Source organism: Canis aureus, chromosome 9 (genome assembly GCF_053574225.1).
Source record: "Canis aureus isolate CA01 chromosome 9, VMU_Caureus_v.1.0, whole genome shotgun sequence".
In the NCBI taxonomy this organism is placed as follows: domain Eukaryota; kingdom Metazoa; phylum Chordata; class Mammalia; order Carnivora; family Canidae; genus Canis; species Canis aureus.
In genome coordinates, this window is record NC_135619.1 from 6,514,503 (window position 1) to 6,535,510 (window position 21,008).

The following is a 21,008-nucleotide window of genomic DNA, read 5'->3' on the forward strand; positions in this document are numbered from 1 at the left end:
ATTAAAGAAACCTGACATCCAGGGGCACCTGGCTGGCTCAGTATATAGATCATATGACTCTCAATCTTGGGAGTTCACAGCCCCACATTTGGCATGGGGCCTATCAAAAAATAAAAACACATAAAAACGAAACAGAAAAAACAAACCTAACATCCAAATGTAATAACCAGAACTTCAATGGAACCTACACCAAGAAAACAAATTACAGGAATTTTAATATGACCTAGATAATAGACATTGTGAAATTATTAATTTTTAGGTATAATAATTAGTTATACAGAGGAATACCCTTATTTTTAGGAGTTGCCTGCTTAAGTCTTTAGGGAATGAAATAGCACATCTGAGACTTATATAAAGTGGCTTCAGAAGAAAGAAGTCTGTATAACTAATATGTTTATCAATCTATACAGAGAGGGTGAGGTGGGAGAGGAGAGAGAGAGAGAGAGAGAAAAGCAAAATGTTCATTGTTGAATCTAGGTTGTTAAGACTATTGGTGTTTATTGTACTATTTTTTTAATTTTTCCATAGGTTTGAAACTTTACCCTAAAAATGTTGGAGAAGGGCAGCCCGGGTGGCTCAGTGGTTTAGCACCGCCTTTCAGCCCAGGGTGTGATCCTGGAGACCCGGGATCGAGTCCCACGTCGGGCTCCCTGCATGGAGCCTGCTTCTCCCTCTGCCTGTGTCTGTGCCCCTCTCTCTGCCTCTCATGAATAAATAAATAAAATTTAAAAAACTGTTGGGGAAAAGAAAAAGTATAGAACTAAGCAATATTGACTAACTCTGATGCCAGCAGGGCCCTGCCCTGTTCTAAGCTAAGTGGACTGTGAAACTTGGTTCCTCGGAGCAATCTCATCCCAATCTCTGCTTTTAAAGAAAAAAGTAATGCTCAAATCATACCAATGGGAACCTCAAACACAAGTGGCTTGTGCCCTTTCCTGTAACAGAGCTCGATGCCCTGCTGCTTTATTACAACTGCTCCACTGAGAGCCGTAGCAACAGGATAGTCCCCTACCCGCCTTGGCATCCAGCACTCCTCTGGATATTACAGTTCTTCAAGAGCAAGCCCAGGGATCCCTGGGTGGCGCAGCGGTTTGGCGCCTACCTTTGGCCCAGGGCGCGATCCTGGAGACCCGGGATCGAATCCCACATCGGGCTCCCGGTGCATGGAGCCTGCTTCTCCCTCTGCCTGTGTCTCTGCCTCTCTCTCTCTCTCTCTCTGTGACTATCATAAATAAATAAAAATTACAAAAAAAAATATTTACAAAAAAAAAAAAAAAAGAGCAAGCCCAGACTTAAGCCATGTCTGCTCTTCAAGAATGAAGCCTGTAAGACTCCAGGTGGGCAGGCACTCCTACCTCCCACTCTTAGCATAAGCATTATACATCTGTTTGTCTAGATCACCTTGGTTTCCCTCCCAGCCCACCTAATCTTTGATGTTCTTTTTTCACCCTTGCCCAAAGGAAGCATCATCACTTTATTCAGGAGATAATCAAATATAATGCAGGGCTGACACTGACAAATAGCTACACACAGAATTATATAAATCTGCTCCATTTCCCAGAAGAGACTCAGTCACTGTAAACAAGGAATAAAAACCAGGACAGTGCCTGACCCACTGCAGTGTTTCAAGCAAGTGTCCCCACACTCTCGGAATGAAAGCAGGCCTCAGGTGGTGGTGGTCCTTTCAGCAGCAAGTGGGGAGGCAGCGCCCGTGCAGAAGTCCGCCTCCGGACAGGCCCCAGCCAGTGCTCAGCGGCAGGCCTTGTTAAACTCTTGGAGGGCCCAGCGCTTGTTCTCAGCTGCCTGCTTGAGTTGAGTGTACTCTTTTACCAGCCTGTCAAACTCCTCCCCAAGGACCTCATAGGTGCTCAGAACCTGTTGGGACTTCTCCATGTCCTGCTCTTGTAGGCGAATGGCCCCCTCCAAACGGTCCCTATATGCCCAAGAGAAAAGCAAGTTACAAGGTAAAAGAAAAGCAAGATACCATATAAGGATCTGGCTGCTCAGAAAGTATATAAGAACACATTAAAATGAATGAGTGTGGAGAGTGTGGAACCAGTTCTGAGTAGCTGGACCAGGCCCTTGGGAGTTCTCACCTGATGAGACGATGAACTTCTACTTTCTCAGCAGTGTAAGTGTCAGACAAGATCTTTAGCTCCTCCATCCTGACAGAGGGAAGAAAGAAAGGCTGAGGGGTCTTGATAGTAGTAGAGTTAGGAACAGGACGCAGAGTACCTGCCCATGGTCAAGAAGTGGGCTAAGTAGTGACAGGATAAGCAACCTCTGAATTCCTGAGGAATGTATCTCACAAGAAAGCACTTACTTCAGAAGGCTTTAAAATAAGACTCAAGGGACACCTGAGTGGTTCAGTCAGTTAAGTGTCTGCCTGCCTTCAGCTTAGGTCATGATCCTAGGGTCCTGGGATTGAGCCCCACATAGGGCTCCCTGCTCAGTGGGGAGTCTGCTTCTCTCTCTCCCTCTGCCCCTTCCCTCTCACCTGTGCTCTCTCTCAAATAAATAAAATCTTTATTTATTTTTTTAAAGGTTTTATTTATTTTTTCATGAGAGACACAGGCAGAGACACAGGCAGAGGGAGAAGCAGGCTCCATGCAGGGAGCCTAATGCAGGACTCGATCCCGGGACTCCAGGATTATGCCCTGAGCTGAAGCCAGATGCTCAATTGCTGGCTGAGCCACCCAGGTGTCCCAAATCTTTATTTAAAAAAAATTGTTTTATCTATTTGACACACACACAGAGCACACAAGCAGGGGGAACAGCAGGCAGAGGGAGAGGTTCGAGAAGCAGGCTCCCCAGCGAGCAGAGAGCCCCACATGGGGCCCAATCCCAGGACCCTGGGATCATGACCCAAGCCAAAGGCAGACACTCAACTGACCGAGCCACCCTGACGTCCCTAAAGAATATCTTTAAAAATTTTTTTTAAATAAAATAAAATAAGATTCAAGAATGCTGAACGGGGGCACCTAGGTGACACAATCAGTTAAGCATCCAACTTTTTGTTTTGGCTTAAGTTGTGATCTCAGGGTCATGGGATTGAGCCTCATATCAGGCTCCACATTCAGTGCAGAGTCCACTTGGGACTCTCTCTCCCTCTCCCTCTGTCCCTCCCCACTGTGTGCTCTCTCTCTTTCAAACTAAATAAATCTTTAAGAAAAAAAAAGATTGTTGAACATTTCTGGGTAATCCAAAGGCTCATACTGCTGTGTAGCATTAACTGAAAACCCATAAAATGTTAGGCATGACAGAGAGGAAAGGGAGATGAGGGTGAAGGTTGGAGGGGGTAGTGTGGAAGACAGAGTTTCCTAGACCCACAAGGGTCATAGAACTCACCTCAGCTTAAGGATCATGGCACTGCACTTGATCTCCAGGTACTGGGCATTGATACGGTCCAGCTCAGACTGGGTCTTAAGCCGGTGCTCCTGAAGAAGCCTTTGCAGCAAGGCAAGGCAGCGCAAAAGCACCTGAGCTCCAGGAGGTAGGAAGAGGGCAAAAACAAAAGTCAGCATAAAAGAATGCAGATCAGAAATCTCTGGCTTCCCCAAAAGTGCCCCTGGGGCCAGGATAAAAGAGGAGGCTGTCCCACTGCTGTGACAAACCTGGGAGTAGGTAGCACTCTTCTTCTCAAGCAACACCATCTGTTCCTTCTGCTGGCTCTTGGCATCCTGGCATTGCTGCTTCTCACTCACCAGGACCTCTGCCAGTTTCCACACCTTTGCTGCCTTCAAGGTTTCACTGTCTGAATCTGGGCAAAGAGACAGAGGACTAGACAGGAAAACCCAATTGCTACTGCCCTAAAAGGCCATTTATCAGTACGCTAATGGATTTCTAGCCCTACAAATTCTCTTCAGGTTTTTTTCTGATGTCCTGTTAAAATGATCCAGTTCTCATAAAGTTCTCTATACTCTTACTTTTAATTTTTAATTTTACTTATTCATTTGAATAATCTCTACACTGCACATGGGGCTCAAACTCATGATCCCAAGATCAAGAGTCACATGCTCTTCAGACTGAGACAGCCACATGCCCCTCACTTTTACCTTTAATTCCAGATTTTGGGGAAAAAAGTTCCAGATTTGGCCCTTAATTCTTAAGTCATAGAAGTGAAGATAAAGCCTGAGCTTTCTTCCCCATTCCATTCCAATTCTCCTAAGAAGAATGAACTCAACCTTCCCTGCTGCAAGAGGACACTTGGTACCTTACTGAATAATAGGAGTCTCTCACATAATTCCTTGCTCGTACTCTACCAGCAAGGAAATAAGCATCTCCAAAGCTTCCTAGCTTCTGTCCCAAATCTAAAATTCAATATATTAAAAATAAATAAATAAATAAATAAATAAATAAATAAATAAATAAATAAAATAAAATTCAATATATTATTCTCAGAAGAGTAGACCAGGTACCCTGAAGATCAGCTTCTGTGAACAGAAGAGTGCCAGCACTCACCTGAATTGGGGTCATGATAGCAGAGCAGGGTGAAACATTTCTTCTTGAGCTGTTCCTCCACTTCCAGTGGGAGTCGAGATCTCATCCACATAAAATCCTATAGCCACAGCAGCAAGAGAGATCCAAATAGACTTTAGAATTAGGAAAATCCAGCCAATGAGTACAGGATGATAACAATCTCAAAGACAACCAGCGAAAATGCATCTAAGAGACATTAGGAAGATTTTTTTTTAAAGACTTTATTTATTCATGAGAGACACAGAGAAAGAAAGAGGGAAAGAGAGAGAGAGAGAAAGAAAGAGAAAGAGGCAGAGGCACAGGCAGAGGGAGAAGCAGGCCCCATGCAGGGAGCCAGACATGGGACTCGATCCTGCATCTCCAGGATCAGGCCCTGGGCCAAAGGTGGCGCTAAACAGCTGAGCCACCCAGGCTGCCCCGATTTTTTTTTTTTTTAAGATTTTATTTATGTATTCATGAGAGAGACAAAGAGAGGCAGAGACACAGGCAGAGGGAGAAACAGGCTCCATGCAGGGAGTGTGATGCGGGACTCGTTCCTGGGACTTCAAGATCATGTCCTGGGCCAAAGGCAGGTGCTAAACACTGAGCCACACAGTGGTGGCTCAGTGTTTAAAATGATTCATAAAAATGAATCATCCCCAGAAGATTCATTTTTATTAGCCTATCAAATCCGCAAAGAATAAAATGATGGTCAAGATCTCATGTTGGGCAGCCCAGGTGGCTCAGCGGTTCAGCACCGCCTTCAGCTCGGGGTATGATCCTGGAGACCCAGGATCGAGTCCCATGTCGGGCTCCCTGCAAGGAGCCTGCTTCTCCCTCTGCCTGTGTCTGCCTTTCTCTCTCTCTCCCCACCCCGTGTCTCTCACAAAGAAATAAAATCTTAAAAAAAAAAAAAAAATCCCACGTTGATGAAACGGTAGGGAACCGGTGGCGTACTTTGTATCCTGTTCCTACTCTACTACTGCCTCTCTTTCTGTGTCTCTCATGAATACATAAATAAAATCTTAAAGAAAAAAAAAAGAAGAAGAAGAAAGAAAGAAAAAAAGAAAAGGTAGGGAACTGGCAATATGTACCAATATGTTTATGTATATAGCCTCTGACCAGTGATCCTACTTTGAGAACCGGTAATTGGGAAAATAATCCTACAAAGGCAAACACACATATGAACCAGCATATTCCTTTAAAAAAAAAAAAAAGATTTATCTATTCATGAGAGACACAGACTGAGAGAGAGAGAGAGGCAGAGGCATAGGCAGAGGGAGAAGCAGGCTCCCCACAGGGAGCCCAACACGGACTCGATCCCAGAATCACACCCTGGGCCAAAGAAAGACACTCAACCACTGAGCCACCCAGGCATCACAAAATCCAAAATATATTAAGTGAAAACATATTATATTCACTTTATAAGCATGGAGGCTATAATACCATTTATGTTGAGCTATATATAATATACTGTATTTATTTCTAGACTAGTATTTCAGCTTTTACTTTCTTGTGTGTAACATTTTTCTAATTTATTTGAGTTTGGCCCCCATGAATGTAGATCATTTTTACAAAAATAATAAAGTGTAAAAAAGGAAAAAAAAAACATTTAAATATATGGGAGAAATTAAGCCATTTTACTTCTTTGGTCCCAATATCTGCCCATCCCCAACCTCTGAGGGGGGCATGAGTTCCAGAAGATCCGTCTTCTCCAGCCCTAGCAGTGGAGGCATTTCCCTCTCCTGGCTGGCACCTAATAGTCGTGTCAGTTCAGTCACGAGTAGCCGCTGTTCAAGTGTCTCATGAAACTGAGAATAAAAGACAAAAGGGGGTTACTATTCAACTTCTCCCACTCCACCATCTCCATCCTCATAAACCAGTTCTTCATACATTTTCAAGGTCCTCAAACATGTTATCCCTTTCAGCTGCCAGTGCCTTCTCCTGTCAATCTTTTCAAAACTCTGACAACACACCCAACTCTTCCCCGTAACTACAGTCCATTTCTTCTTTTTTAAAGATTTTATTCTGAAGCAATCTCTACACCCAATATGGGGCTCAAACTCACAACCCTGAGATCAAGCATCATATGCTCCACCCACCAAGCCAGCCAGGTGCCCCCAGTCCATTTCTTCTTTGATAACATTAACTTGAACCTCCTCTTTCCCCCCAGAGCATACAATCAGGTGAAGCCACAGTTTGTCTGGTCATTCCTGCAGCTAGTAACCAACTGCTACTGCCTCTCTCCTGCTTCACCTTCTTGTCCTCAGAAGTTAAATTTGTGTCTTGTGTCTTCACATAATAGTCCACAAGCAGCTCTTGAATGACTCTCTGTAAAATCTCAGACCTCAGCCATGTTGTCTTATGCAGTCGAACTTCCTTCCATGCCTAGAAGACCAAAAAATCCCAGGTGGGAACCTCTTTCTCTCTCTTGGAAGATTTTTCCTTCTTCTTATCATCCCTCCTCCCGAGGCTCTTACCTGAGCCTGCTCCTTTGCCAGGGTAAGGCTTAAGCCACTCTCATCCATGTGTTGTGAGAGACCCAACAGCAGTTTGCTGAAGTATGGGTTCTGTAACAGATCCTCTTCACTCAGGTTACAAGGAGGAAGCTGTTTGCTACATACTTAATGGGATGCCCCCCAAAAGGGAAAAAAAAAAGCAAAGAAGGTATCATATATAATTGAGAATCACTCTTAGCTTAATACTCACTTCCAAAAAACCCCTAGGTTTTTGGTAGGGAAGTTTTCTATATCCAATGAAATGTTTTAAAAAACCCGGAAATAAACTAGAGGCAATACTCAAGGTAATAAGCATTTATATATATATACACAAAGATATTAATCAAGAATTAGGGAAGGAGTCTCTAATGAAACAAAGAGATTAGAAAATGGAAGTAGAGGTGATCCCTGGGTGGTGCAGCGGTTCAGCGCCTGCCTTTGGCCCAGGGCGCGATCCTGGAGACCCGGGGATCGAATCCCACGTCGGGCTCCCGGTGCATGGAGCCTGCTTCTCCCTCTGCCTAGGTCTCTGCCTCTCTCTCTCTCTCTCTCTCTGTGTGACTATCATAAATAAATAAAAATTTTTAAAAAAAGTTTTTAAAAAGAAAATGGAAGTAAAGTTGGAAAGTATTACACATAGAATCGTGAATAAGAAACCTTTTGGTAGGGATCACCATAGTACTCCAAATGGCTCATTCACATATCACAGACAGTAACTAAAATTCTTGAGAAAGGGGGGGAAAAAACACAGGTTAAGTTCCAACTTTGGATGTGATCTCTAGTTACATAAGCAAGACTGCAAGAAGGTATATTCTTAGGAGTAAGTGAAAAACTGAACTAAATTCTTATTGTAGGACATCTGCGTGGCTCAGTGGTTGAGCGTCCGTCTGACTTTGGCTCAGGTCATGATCCTGGGGTCCTGGGATCCAGTCCTGCATTGGGCTCCCTGCAGGGAATCTGCTTCTCCCTCTGCCTGTGTCTCTACCTCTCTGTCTCTCATGAATAAATAAATTCTTTAAAATAATCTTATTGTAAACAGAGGTAAATAACCCATGTGGATTCAGAGCAGCACAAGAATGAGAAAAAGTACAAGAAGTTGAGATCCTCTGGTTATTCCATTGGCTCAAGTGCCTGTCTTTTCATCTCTTTTCCCACACACTTTCTGCTGGGGTCTTCTGTTTTACTCCTACTTACCAAACGATCAAATTTTCATTCTTTGGACCATCAGAAAGTCCTTTTGGAAAATAAGAAATCTGTTTTTTCCTCCCCCTCAGGCATTGAAGGTCAAAATATAGAAGATTCAAGTTCTTGAAGGATTCAAGATATAGAAAGGGTTTGGGATAGGGAAAGAATTCAAGCTACAGAAGGATCTGAGATTTTGAAGTACAAAATATGAGAATATTCAAGACCCAGGTAGGAAGAAAGCCCTCACAGAGTGTGCTGGCCACCCTTCTCTTCAGGTTATGCCTGCTGATACAGCATGGAAACAACCAGAGTCTTCAGTCTACTGCACAAACGATACTTAACAGGAGCCAATATAATCTGTTTTCTAATACAAGTTTGTTCAAGAATCTTGCATGTATCCTAGTTCCCCCAGGAACTTCGGCTTTTATATGAGAAACCATACTGGTGAACTTTATAAATCCTTTTTATTATAGAAATCAAGAGCCTGGATCAGACCTCTCTGGGCAAGTCATCAAACTTCCTTCAAATGGCAGCCCTTACCTTGTTGGAGTACTTCCATCCCCTCTCCCGGTAAGCAGAAATCCCCAGATGCCATCTGAGTGAAACAAAAAGTGAATAAATTGGGTGGCTGCTCCAAGAAAACTACTTTGGGTTCAAGTTTCTGTTGTCTACAACCTGGGGAGGAACCACAGGGATACCTCTTACAAGGAGAGACTCTATCACACACCCTGGATCCCAAGCTCTTGTACAAGTTTTATGGGCAGACTTCTAAGTGGCAAAACAATTTGCATTCTAAGCACATAAATGTTTCTACTTGTTCCAAGCTGTCAAAAAAGGAGCCTCCTTTGGAAAGAAAATTTTCCAATTCACTAAACAGAAGGATGCTCCCTTCCCCTCAACATGATGTCTAAGTTAAAACTGAGCTGCCTTCCAGTTATGAGTGAATTGGGAAAAGGGCGGGGGGTGGGGGGGGGGGCGGCAGGTGAGGGGAGGTGGGAGTCAATGTCTGCTTTTTTCCTCAAAATAGCTCAGTTATCAAATTCCACAATGGTTTCTTGAGCTACTTTAACTTGTCCTTTCATCTAAAATCTGTTGGTGGCTTTGATCATTAACTCTAGAATCATCCTTCAGGAATGACACACCATTCAGTTGAACGACAACTGATTTTCACATAACAACATCAGTAAGAAGCACCTGGAGGAAAGAACATGCCAAGAAGACTGACATGGGAGGTCAGTGCCAAAAGAGCAACGGCCGCGGTGTCGTTGTTAATGTGGCTGAGGCTGGGACGCGGCAGTCCGGTGATTTTGCCAGAACATGGAATACACTGAGAACTATGACAGCAACACAAAGGGGCAGTAAAGATGGGTACAGTTTGGTCTCTGGAGACTAAATTTTTCCCTTGACGTTATTTTCCGTTTTTGTTTTGTTTTGGCTCCACCCACTCCTCTCCAGAAGGTATCAAACTCCAAAAGGCAGCTGAGCTTCCCAAAGCAGAAGACATGGAAGGTTATTATGATTTAACACTTTAAGTTCACAGAACATTTGGTTTACTCCCTCGTTTTATGGGTAGCATCAAAGTAACTACTCATTTATTCTGTAACATGGTCCAGATGGGGAGTTGGAATGCTAAGACTTAATTTGCAGCTCGGCGTTTCCTTCGGTGTGGTTTTAAGGGAAACGCTTTTTTGTGCCAAACTTTTTTCCACCTGCAAAACGGAGATAATGAATGCTGCCTTGGCTTAGATATCAAGAATTAATAACACAACCGACTTCTCAACAAGAGCCACTAGTTAGTGAAGCCCAATGTTTTAACAATTGTTTATCGTCGATCTAAAGTCGGCAGGCAGGCAGGCAAATGTCGCACACAGAAATGAGGACCAACCCGAATTTCAAAGGTCAGCTATTCTTCCCTCCCTAGGGGCGCAGCCCACTTGGGTTTTCTTGGGGTGCCTTTCTTTACCCTTTTAAAATGTTACAGGGCGTGATCGAAGGCGGCAATCAGGCTCGATTCTCCACCCTCTGCACTCAGACGTGTTAAAGCGCTGCTACAGGGACCCCAGCATTTAAATGTTCTGACTCAGGCGTCTTTTAAATTCTTCAGAGCTGCCTTTACACGCTGCACGGAACGTTAAATTGGTTTTACAGGTATTTTCACAAGATGTGACCCTTACAGGGCCCGAGATGAATCAAAATGCGGAGCGGGCTCTCCGGCGCCTACTTCCCTTCCGTCTGGGCAGCCAAGGATTCCCAAGGGCGCGGGCGGCCGCGGCGGCCGGGGTCAGGGGCGACCGGACGGACCCTCCCAGCACTGCTCCTCCCGGTAGCGCGGCCCGCCGACCCTCCGAGGCAAACCTGCACACCACCGGGCAGCTGAAGCTCCCGAGACAGTGCGGAGCCGGCCGAAGTGGCCGGCAGCGTCGACACCGGCCCCCTGCCCGCGCCCGGGCTCCGGAACCTCTCACTCGGGCCCACCGCTGGGGCGGGGGGAAGACAGGCCCGGAGGACCGCGCGGGAAGGGCGAGGGAGGGCGGGGAAAAGGCAGAAACACGCGAGGACTCGTGGGAGCCGGGGGCGGGGCCTGTCGGGGCGGGGCCTGTCGGGGGCGGGGCCTGTCGGGGGCGGGCCACGCTCGAGGCGGGAACGGCAGGCCCCGCCCCTCGCCGAGCGCGCGGCCCTGGTCCTCCACCGCCGGTGAGCCCGGCTTCTGGCTTCTGGATCGGGGGCTGAGAAGGCCTCTTTGGCTGCTTTTTCCGAGTACCTGCCCCTTGTAGAGGGCAAAAGTTGAGAAAATGATAATTGTTTATTGAAGGCCTGCAGTGAGTCAGGAACTGCGTCAAGCAAGAGTTTCCTTGCCATTCATTTCGTCCTCGTGTCGGCTCTTCGTACAGTGTCCTACGAGGGAGTCGCTATCATACCCGTTTTACAGAGGGGAAAACTAAGGCGCAAAGAAATACCTTGTTCAAAGTCGCAGCTCACGGCCTAAACCCGACGGAGCGGCCCTCTGAACCTTCCCAGACCCGCCGCCCACACTGAGCCGACCAGTCTCCTCAGTCTGATGCAGCCCCCTGGGTCAGCTTCTTCTCTAATGTCCTCCCCCAGGCTCCCCTGACCTCTCCATTATCTGTCATCCTTCATTCAGCTTGCTCGCTCACACTTCCTTATTCATGCTCTCTCACTCATGCTCTCTCTCTTCCTCCTCCTTACCTCCCTGCCTCCTCTTTAAACTATAGGGGCATTTAGGGACACCTGGGTGGCTCAGTGGTTGAGCAGGTTGAGCATCGGCCTTGGGCTCAGTGTGTGATCCTCCTCCCCCATCAAATCCCCCATCAAGTCCTGCATCAGGCTCCCTGCATGGAGCCTGCTTCTCCCTCTGCCAATGTCTCTGCCTCTCTCTCTCTCTCTCTCTCTCTGTCTCTCATGAATACATAAATAAAATCTTTAAAAAAAAAAAAAGAGCTATAGGGGCATTCATTGTTTGCTTAATAAGTCTGGAGCTGGAGGTCCCAAAGCCTTTTAGTAGCTCTGTGGTCAAGGTTCTTTGCAGTTCTTTTTGCATTTCCCTCATGGTCACAAGGTAGCTGCAGAAATCCAAGAAGTACATCCAACTCAACAGCAACCCAATTGGGAAGGAAGGGGAGGAACCTTCTTTCTGTAACACTCCGGGAAGAAAATCTTTCCCAAAGTACCCAGCAGACTTTCCCATATGTCTCATTGGCCAGTCTGGGTCACTTGTGCATCTCTAGACCAATGAGCTAGATGTCTTCCATTTGCCCCCCAGATGCACATTCTGGTTTTTGACACAGTATGTAGACCTGTAAGTACTTCGGGGCTCCTGTATTCTCCGACTGCTTTCAGCCAATGAGGGATCTCAACAGGAGGTTGGATGGGAGGAGGGGGACAGGTACCTCTGACACCACTTCCACCCTCTTTTCAAAGATGACTGGAATGTAGTTATTAAGTGAATTATTTGAAAAATAATATTTGATACTGAATAAGTTACACCAAGTTTCTCAAATCTCTTGCATCAGAGAAGCTGATAGACTGGAATCTTGGTTAGGCAGGCAGGGTGATAGTTTCATTTTTTCCTTTAGTACTAACTACAGAGTTCTACTAGCAACACATAGAGGAATAGTGCAATCCAGTGCAGAAATTTTATTTCCCTGGTCATCTTGTCAGCTGCCACCTTTCATGCTTAATATTAAAGTGCTGTCATTTTCTACGGCTTTTAAAAATCATTTATGCTTCCTCAGCTCTGTGGTGCAGCATCATTTAATATCAGACATAATGTCCCTAACAAACGATACTTGGAACAAAATAGCCAGCCTGCTTTAGTGACTCAGAGCTGGTCACAAATCGACTGAAATTTTGTGTCTCATATTTGTCAAGTTTTATAATATGGTACTATACGAGCCTTGGCTAAGCAGCTCTAAAGGACCTGGGGAATGAGGAGGTGAAGGGTGCAGAGGCCTGTCTTCAGGTAGGGTGGGGGAGGGAGAGCCATGGGAAGCCTTGAACTGGATCAAACTTTCATATGCAATTATCTGTTCCATTTCTCTCTCTCTCTCTCTCTCTCTCTCTCTCTCTCTCTCTCTCTCTCTCGGTGACCTTGGGATTCAGGTTCTTTATTTGTCAGAAGGAAGAAATGACATATTTCTAGCTCCTCCTGGGATGCCTGGGTGGCTCAGAGGTTAAGCATCTAGCTCCTCGGATCTCATAGTGTTGATGTAATGATCAAATGAGATAATGGCTGAGAGTGCTTTGGAAAGACTATCAAAGTGAGGTATTTTAAAATTGACACTTACTGAGCACGTATTAAGTGCCTTGGGAGACTCACAGAAAAATATGACCCAGTCCCTGCCCTGAGGAAGTCCATGATCTACTTGAGAAGATAAGACATGCACATGAAAAACAATACAAGGCAGCAAAAACATGTCAAAAGAGCAGTTTAGATTATAAATATTTGAGAAACTTAAAAGAAGGAATAGAACCTTTTCTTGGGCAGCCCTGGTGGCACAGCGGTTTAGCACCACCTGCAGCCTGGGGCGTGATCCTGGGGACCCGGGATCAAGTCCCACTCCTGGCTCTGTGCATGGGGCCTGCTTCTCTCTCTGCCTGTGTCTCTGCCTCTCTCTCACTCTCTGTGTCTATCATGAATAAATAAAATAAAATCTTTAAAAAAAGAGAGAGAAACTTTTCTGCAGGAATGGATAGGAAAGACTAGGAAATCAATCTTATCTTAACTGGGTCTAAAAGGAGAAAAAATTTTGATTCTTTAGAATGGAGGAAACATCCCAGCAAGCAGAGGCAGAGACAGAGTCCAAGATGCTTTCTGGACTAAAGCTAGAAAGCTAGATCGGACTGGCTGAAGTGAAGGATAGGACAGTTCTACATAAGACTAGAACATTGAGCCTATAGACTCTTGGCAATAAAAACTGTAGCAAAGTACTGAAAAAGATCTTATAATCACACATCATCTCGTGTCCTTGAACAAGTAGGATTTGCAAGAGAAGCCCTAGAATTTGTTCTCTTTCTTTCTCCCTCTCACCCCTTCTTTTTTTTTTTTCTGCCAGATTAAAAAAAAAGAATGTGCACACAGGGGTACCTGGCTGGCTCAGTCAGAAAGAACATGGGATTCTTGATCTCAGGGTTGTGAGTTCAAGCCCCACATTGGGTGCAGAGATTATTACTAAAACAAAAACTAACAATACACACAAAGTTTTATTTAGGTATTTTCACATACCTAATATGTACAAGGATCCTGGAGACCTGGGATCGAGTCCCACGTCGGGCTCCCTGTATGGGGCCTGCTTCTCCCTCTGCCTGTGTCTCTGCCTCTCTCTCTGTGTCTCTCATGAATAAATAAATAAAATCTTTAAAAGATAAATAAATAAATGGAATCAAATAAAGATGTACTCTTTTTTGTCTGGCTTATGTCACTCAGCATAATTTTGCAATTCATACATGTTGTTGCTAGTATCAATAATCCATTTAAGTTCATGTCTTTTTATTGCTGAGAAGTAGTACAGAATCCCCTTTAAAAGCTTCAGTAGTTTGGATTTGTAGTTAAGGAAGTATTTCTTCCATGACCCTAACATACCTATCTCAGTGGTTAGGATACAGAGGCACTTATTTGTTGCAGGAATGAATTTTGGCCACCCCGACAATGCTAATTCCTTATATAGTTTTGTTTGTTCTGTGAAATGCTTGACCTTTATGGGCCTGTCTCTTCATCAGTGTTGTTCATCTCACATTCTGCTATGCCATATGCAAAATACAATCACTCACTTCTTAAATGTTCTTTAATGATAAAGCCAAGAGCATGCTCAAAAGTATTCCTGAGGGATCCCTGGGTGGCACAGCGGTTTGGCGCCTGCCTTTGGCCCAGGGCGCGATCCTGGAGACCCGGGATCGAATCCCACATCAGGCTCCCAGTGCATGGAGCCTGCTTCTCCCTCTGCCTGTGTCTCTGCCTCTCTCTCTCTCTGTGTGACTATCATAAATAAATAAAAATTAAAAAAAAAAAAGTATTCCTGAGCTAGATTCCTACAGGGATTTGGCGGGGAGGGTGCAGAAAGATAAATTAGGCATAACTCCTGCCCACAATCTAGCTCTACATTCTTGAAGACATTGCTCTTGATCAAATATTAAAGAAATATTAATGTGTATGTTTTTAACTTGATGATAAATGCAAATGGGAGCCTGAGAAAAAGTTTACTTAACCTTTCAGACTTGGACATTCCCTTGCTGCATTGTTTAGAATTACAGAGAAGAATGGAGATGGAGATTTGCTGAGAACACCTGCAAAGACTCTGCCTCCCACACTCTAGCTTGGAAACAAAATGGTGCTACAAAGATAGAAATTTCAGGTGAGTATTTAGTACATATCTATATATCAAACTAATGAAAACATGAGTAGAATATGGCTTTACATGGAAAATTTAGGATTAAATAACCAGTTTCAAAGCCAGGATGTTAAAAGAGCCATTGGACTATGGAATCACTTTACTGAGCAATTGTTTAGGAAATTAAAAAAAAAAAGAGCCATACCACTTTGAAAGAATCCAAAGACAAGTAGCAAGAATGTACTTGTATTAGGGACCCAGGAATGAGTTTCAGGAATAAAATTTACAGGCAGTCAAGAGGTTTTAGAATTATTTTCAAAGGTGTTCACTGGAAAATGAAGGTATTCAGAGACACAACTATTGATGATTAAGCTAGGAAATTCCATGCCCATTGTAAGTATATGATTTAAGGAGGAAACAAGTGGATAAAGAAAATATGTAATCAACCTATGGCATCAAATGAAAATTATAGAACAAATGTTCATAATGTGCCATTCTTCAATTGTTTAACCATACCAAGGGGATTTCAAACCCAGCCCCCTTGTGGCTTCAAGGGTTGCCTGTCTATTCATGGAAACTTTTGTTATACAAACTGAAATGAGCCGGTTTTTACTTTGAGACACATTGTGAACTAGTATATAAATAAGACCTGATAGGACATTTTGGATCTCAAAGAAAAGCTGAGAAATTGGCTCAAAAAAAAAAAAAAATGGGACAGATTGAAACAATTTTTACCAAAGGAATATGAGACAGTAAAGGAAATTGATTCAGAAGAAGACTAGTATCATTTTGAAAAGCTAGACATGGTGTGCAATTCTTGTTATAAGGATTGAGTGTGCTACTATAATGAGAAAACATGTGCCAGGCTGATGAAAGTATTTCCCTGGATTTTAACCTGATGATGACACTGTCTTATATTGAGTTGCATATGAAAGAGATTTTCTCCTTTAAAAACTGTATCGGAACCAGTGGGAGAAACAGGCCAACCAAAGGGCATTTGGAGTTTCATGCTTGGGAAGAACATACATTGCAAATTTTGAAATGCCTCCTAAGATTAAGGTGTTATGGCAAAAAAAAAAAAAAAAAAGAAGAAGAAAAAAGAGCAAAACCTTGAGGAAGTTAGCAATTTAGTGTACTTTCTAAATTCCATTTACCAACAGAAATTTTGCTAAACTAATTTACAGTATACAACCATGGTAGCCAAGTAGATTAAATATTACATCTGGATTTCCCATGACTGGGTTGCCATATGAAAAGTCCAGGCATAGGGATGCCTGGATGACTCAGTCGATTAAACCCCTGAGTGGGGTTCTGCACTCAGCAGGGAGTCTGCTTAAGATTCTCTCTTTCCTTCTTCCTCTGCTCCTCCCGCTAGTCATGCCCTCTCTCTCTCAAATAAATAAATCTTTTTTTTTAAGATTTTATTTATTCATTCATGAGAGAGAGACACACAGAGAGAGAGAGAGAGAGAGAGAATGAGAGGCAGAGACACAGGTAGAGGGAGAAGCAGGCTCCATGCAGGGAGCCCCACGTGGGACTTGATCCTGGGACTCCAGAATCATGCCCTGGGCTGAAGGTGGCGCTAAACCGCTGAGCCACCCGGGCTGCTCTCAAATAAATAAATCTTAAGAAAACAACAAAACAAAACAAAAACCCAGGCATAGGTCATTCTGGAATGGATGCTTTTCCTGGGCAACATTTCAAAACTAATTTATAGATATCTTTAAATCATTATTAAATGATTATTAATGGGAGGCTCTATGGATGGGGAGCCCATCAGGATCATCCAAATCATCAAAAGTCTATGTGAGCCAGGCAGGTAAGCAGTGTGTGAAGCACAAAGGGTGGTAAGGACTGTGACGAATGAAAGGAGAGAATATACACAATAAAGGAGCAGCCATCACTTGGTTCCAACTAGTTGCTGCCTTGTGAGACTGTAAGGCCAGGGTGACAGATCTTCTGATGATTCAAAAAACTTTAGAAACTCTGTTCTTCATGTACAATGTCCAGATTTTTATGTGAAATCTCCTGAACTGTAAATGTTGACAACCAGTTATTTTATTTGTAACAGCTTATTATTACTATTGAGGCAGTACACGTGTATTGTATAAAAATAGAAAATGTAGGCCAACAATAATAAAACATACTCTCCCACTCAGAGATCACCATTGCTAACACCTTAATGCATACCCTTCCAAATCTTTTCTTTTCATACATACATAGACATTTTGAAAACAAAATATGAGTACTCTGTACTCGTTTCATAACTGGCGTTTTATTAATGATTTTGATCTTTCCATCTCAGTAAACTTTCAACTAATCTCCTGTCCATATAAAAAATTTTCCAGTTGACTCCAAATGCCTTTTATAGCAATTTGCTTAAACCAATAGGGAATCCAGGATCACACATGTATCATTATCAGATAGCTTAAGTCTCTCTAATCTAGCAGTTCTGAATTTTTTAAAAACCATACTGACTTGGAAACAAACTGAAGGTTGCTGGGGGGGAGGTGGGTGAGGAGATGGGGTAACTGGGTGATGGGCATTAAAGGAGGGCATGTGCTGTGATGACTGGGCAATATATGCAACTGATGAATTATTGAACTCTACATCTGAAACTAATGATGACTATATGTTGGTTAGTTGAATTAAAAAAAAAAGATGCGCTCACTTTGGCAGCACATACATTAAATTTTAAAAAAAGAAAAAAATATCGTACTGAAGGGAGTTGGCCAGTTGCCCCGCAGAACACCTCCCCTCCTAGGTTTGTCTAGTTGCTTCCTCCTAGCATCTGTTACTTTCTTTATTCCCAGCACTGCCTGTAAACTGTAAGCTACAGGCACTGTAACCTGTAAACAAGTGGGGCACAGCTAGACTACACACTAGGTTGGATTATATACTTGCCTCACACCAGAACTGGTCAACTGGTTAGTGAGGCCAAGACCATAAACTGATGGGTTACTTGGCACTATGTTAATGTCCACTTGTCTGCAAACTATTTCACTTATCATCTTAACTCCAATTAATACACTTTACCAGAATCAATAATTTTATTCAAGTTCATAAGATGCTGTTTGTCCAACTCTATCATTTCTTTCTACATTTGTTAGCTGGCATTTACTCCTCCTTAATGCGGGTTCAAATTAATATTATAAAAAATAACTCCCAGTGGGCCAAAGAATGCATTTGCCGGCAGCAGGATTTGTCTATAGGCTGCCACCTTCTGATCTACAATCCAAGTCCAACAAAGTCTCCCCCTGTCATCTGTACCTTGCAGCATTAGGTCTTTTGTTTGTAACACTCAACTACTTTGCACTTGGTGACATGTTGCTTGTAATCTTCTCAAGGCATTTTATGTGTGTATTTTGTCTCCCTGGCTAGACGGTGACCTCCTCAAGGGCAGGGACTCTCCTGCAGCCGTCTTTCCTTTGCTTGTTGTAATGTGCCTTTTTTTTTTTTTTTAAAGATTTTATTTATTCATTCATGAGAGAGAGAGAGAGAGAGAGAGAGGCAGAGACACAGGTGGAGGGAGAAGTAGGCTCCATGGAGGAAGCCTGATGTAGGACTTGATCCCAGGACTCCAGGATCATGCCCTGATCCGAAGGCAGATGCTCAACCACTGAGCCACCCAGGTGTCCCTCCTAATGTGCTTTTAAAGGTGCTTTGGTTATTTCTAATTCAAATTAGCAAGAAGAAAAAAAAAAAGCACTAGTAAGAGCCAAAAGTTTTCATTATTGTCTCTTGAATTCCCTGGCTTTCCCACTAAAACTTTCCTTAATTATCTATCATAATGAAGAGCTGATCGAATTTACAATTTACTTGTGGGAGTCCCTGTGATGAGGATGAGGGCTGGTGTAGGAGGGAAGAGGGGGAAATAAGCTCTTTCTTAAGTCTTCAAAAGTGGGAAAGTCATTTTCCAGTTGCATGACCTTGGGTAAAGTGCTGTTATCACTCAGTTTCTATTTCTTCCTTCGGTCAAATGAGGTCACTGGGTTCTCTCTAAAATCACACCCTGCTTGGCTCTAACTCTAGCATTCGAGCCTAACCTGCACCTTTCAGCAGATGTTTCTCCTAACCCACGTCTCCCTGCTTGGGTAGCCGCCTGGCTCCCTTCACATGGGGCAGTGTGATCCTTTCTAAGGGGTAGGTGGACAGAATCTGCCTCTGACAACTCTCCAAACACCAGTTAGACTGCTCTAATTCATCCATCCCAGTGTCACTTGGCTTGTTTCCAGGGTCAAACCTCAGTTCTTCACAACCAGGGCCAAGTGTGGATATTCCAAGGGGTCTACAACAGGAATTGGCACAGCAGAGGCTATCTTAGGTCTTCCTTTGCTGTGAGGCAGAATGGAGAGAACAGAGATTATCCCTGTTCTGGAGCCCCCTCATATTTGGGCTCCAGATGACCCCAGGCCAGCTCTGGGCTCTAGATCCTTCTTCATTTTTTTTTTTTTTCTCTAGATCCTTCTAAACAAGAAAATGCTTTTGCTCCCTGATTTTTCCAATCCTTTTGTCTCAGTTCTATTGGTCTCCCGTCTCTCGTTATATCCTTTTAGGTACAACCTCAAGGACCTCATCCAGCTGGCTTTACGTGCTTCAAAATAGCTTTCTCTACTTCCTCGACTGAGGACAGTCTCTATCCTGATTACAAATGGAATCTTACCATTTCCCTGGGCTAGAGAGCTCCAGGTGGTGAAGGGGGAAGCAGGTCTCTAAGGAGTGAGCAGAGAGAACCACCACCAGCCTTATTCTTCACAAACCACGTTCAAGCCTGTAGTCAATGGGGCTGACCAGAGCAAAGAGCCAAAGTTGGCCGTGAAAGCCTGACCCCTGTACTGTGACTCATCCAGAGACACAAAATGGATGTGTAATCCTTCCATTTCCCCTTTCCCCATCTTAGGCCTAGTGGCTGTTGATGAAAACCAGGTGGTAAGTTGGCCAAATAAGGTCTACCTGTTGCGCTCTCCTTTGCAGAGCCCCAGGTATCTATCAGTTGTAGATATTAAATAGAACCTTTAATACGTACAGATGTACAGTCTCCCAGAGAACAAGAAGGGAAATTCTTGTGACGCAGTCACACTTGGGAGCCTGCCAGTGGTATGAGGTGGCTGAGGCTGCTCCTCTGCCACGGCCTGCCTTCCCTGGGCCTGGCCTCATCAGCACTTGTTTTTTCTTGGGAAGGAGGGAGAGAGTAGCCCCAGGGGTAAGAACAGAGTCTTGGGGAGCTCCAGGGCTGGCACAGATGAGCGCAGACCCAGAAAGGAATCAGCCAGTCAGCAACAAATGGGAGGCTGAAATCAGAGTAGAAAACAAAAGGTTGAAGTGGACACGACCCCCCAAGAGTTAAAGAAGGGATGGACGTAAAGATATACATGCTTGTCTGGATTCGCATGCGCAGAAAACAGCCTGGTGAGAAAATTACCCAGTCTCTGAATTCACTTATTTAATAATAATAATTCAGAAGAAGCAATCTCAGCTGTAGACCAAGTCATCTAGTTTCAGAACATTCATCCCTCGAAAAAAAGTGCATCCCTCTGGCAGTCAGTGGTATAGATATGAGCTCTCCCTTTCACTCATACACTCATGCACAGGCCTCTGTGACTCCAGCTTGGCTGACACAGCCACCTTAGAATAACCCCTAAACGCAGGATTTCTGTTCTCGGGAGTCACCATATCCAATGTTACTCTAAGCAACAGAGAGTAAAGGATATAAGATTATTGTATTAATTTGCCTAGAACCAATTCACCTAGAGACAGTCTAAAATATTTATCAAATCTGCAGCATTTCAAAAGGATTTAGTAGATTCACCCTTTCACTTTTTATCATTCTGGTCTATGTAAACTTTTTTAGCCAACTGAATATGCCCCATGCTTGTTCATTTGTTCATTAGAATACATTGGCATTTTTTTTTTTTTTTTTTTTTTTTTTTTTACATTGGCATTTTTAACTGCAGGAATGTAGAAGTTAGACCAAAGCATCAAAATCATGAGCTCCATTACATTATCCAAGGCACCTAATTTG

General features: G+C 43.7%; 1 protein-coding gene and 1 long non-coding RNA gene across 10 annotated transcripts in view; one reads left to right on the plus strand and one right to left on the minus strand.

Annotated features, from left to right (window-relative positions):
- LOC144320291 (uncharacterized) overlaps positions 1–21,008 on the plus strand; it is a 62,544-nt gene that overhangs the window by 38,333 nt on the left and 3,203 nt on the right. For 2 of the 4 annotated variants that reach the window (XR_013385832.1, XR_013385833.1), the window contains one exon: positions 8,231–9,069. This is a non-coding gene — a long non-coding RNA (uncharacterized LOC144320291). Of the gene's footprint in view, positions 1–8,230; positions 9,070–14,871; positions 15,011–19,542; positions 20,889–21,008 lie in introns of those variants that run through there. The other 2 variants (XR_013385828.1, XR_013385829.1) reach the window with 2 other exon arrangements.
- On the minus strand, positions 1,451–10,670 carry HAUS4 (HAUS augmin like complex subunit 4). Of its 6 annotated transcripts, none has more exons than XM_077908597.1 (11): positions 10,497–10,670; positions 9,336–9,475; positions 8,682–8,736; positions 6,939–7,081; positions 6,715–6,846; positions 6,135–6,269; positions 4,462–4,558; positions 3,615–3,760; positions 3,349–3,479; positions 2,097–2,165; positions 1,451–1,933 (listed from the first exon to the last, which is right to left on the minus strand). In XM_077908597.1, exons 2-11 carry the CDS (start codon positions 9,366–9,368, stop codon positions 1,750–1,752), a joined length of 1,125 nt encoding a protein of 374 aa, XP_077764723.1. In that variant the 5' UTR covers positions 9,369–9,475; positions 10,497–10,670; the 3' UTR covers positions 1,451–1,749. The 6 variants fall into 6 exon arrangements, with proteins under 6 accessions (XP_077764723.1, XP_077764724.1, XP_077764725.1 ...); XM_077908598.1 differs by lacking the exon at positions 10,497–10,670 and adding an exon at positions 10,105–10,295 and having other exon boundaries at positions 6,939–7,074; XM_077908599.1 differs by lacking the exon at positions 9,336–9,475.

Coding starts and splice junctions, on each gene's coding strand:
- HAUS4 (XM_077908597.1), bottom strand. CDS start 9,368: ATGTCAGTCTTCTTGGCATGTTCTTTCCTCCAG. Junction 7,082..8,681: donor GATGGAAGTACTCCAACAAG/GTAAGGGCTGCC, acceptor CATCCCATTAAG/TATGTAGCAAACAGCTTCCT. Junction 6,270..6,714: donor TAACTTCTGAGGACAAGAAG/GTGAAGCAGGAG, acceptor TTTTATTCTCAG/TTTCATGAGACACTTGAACA.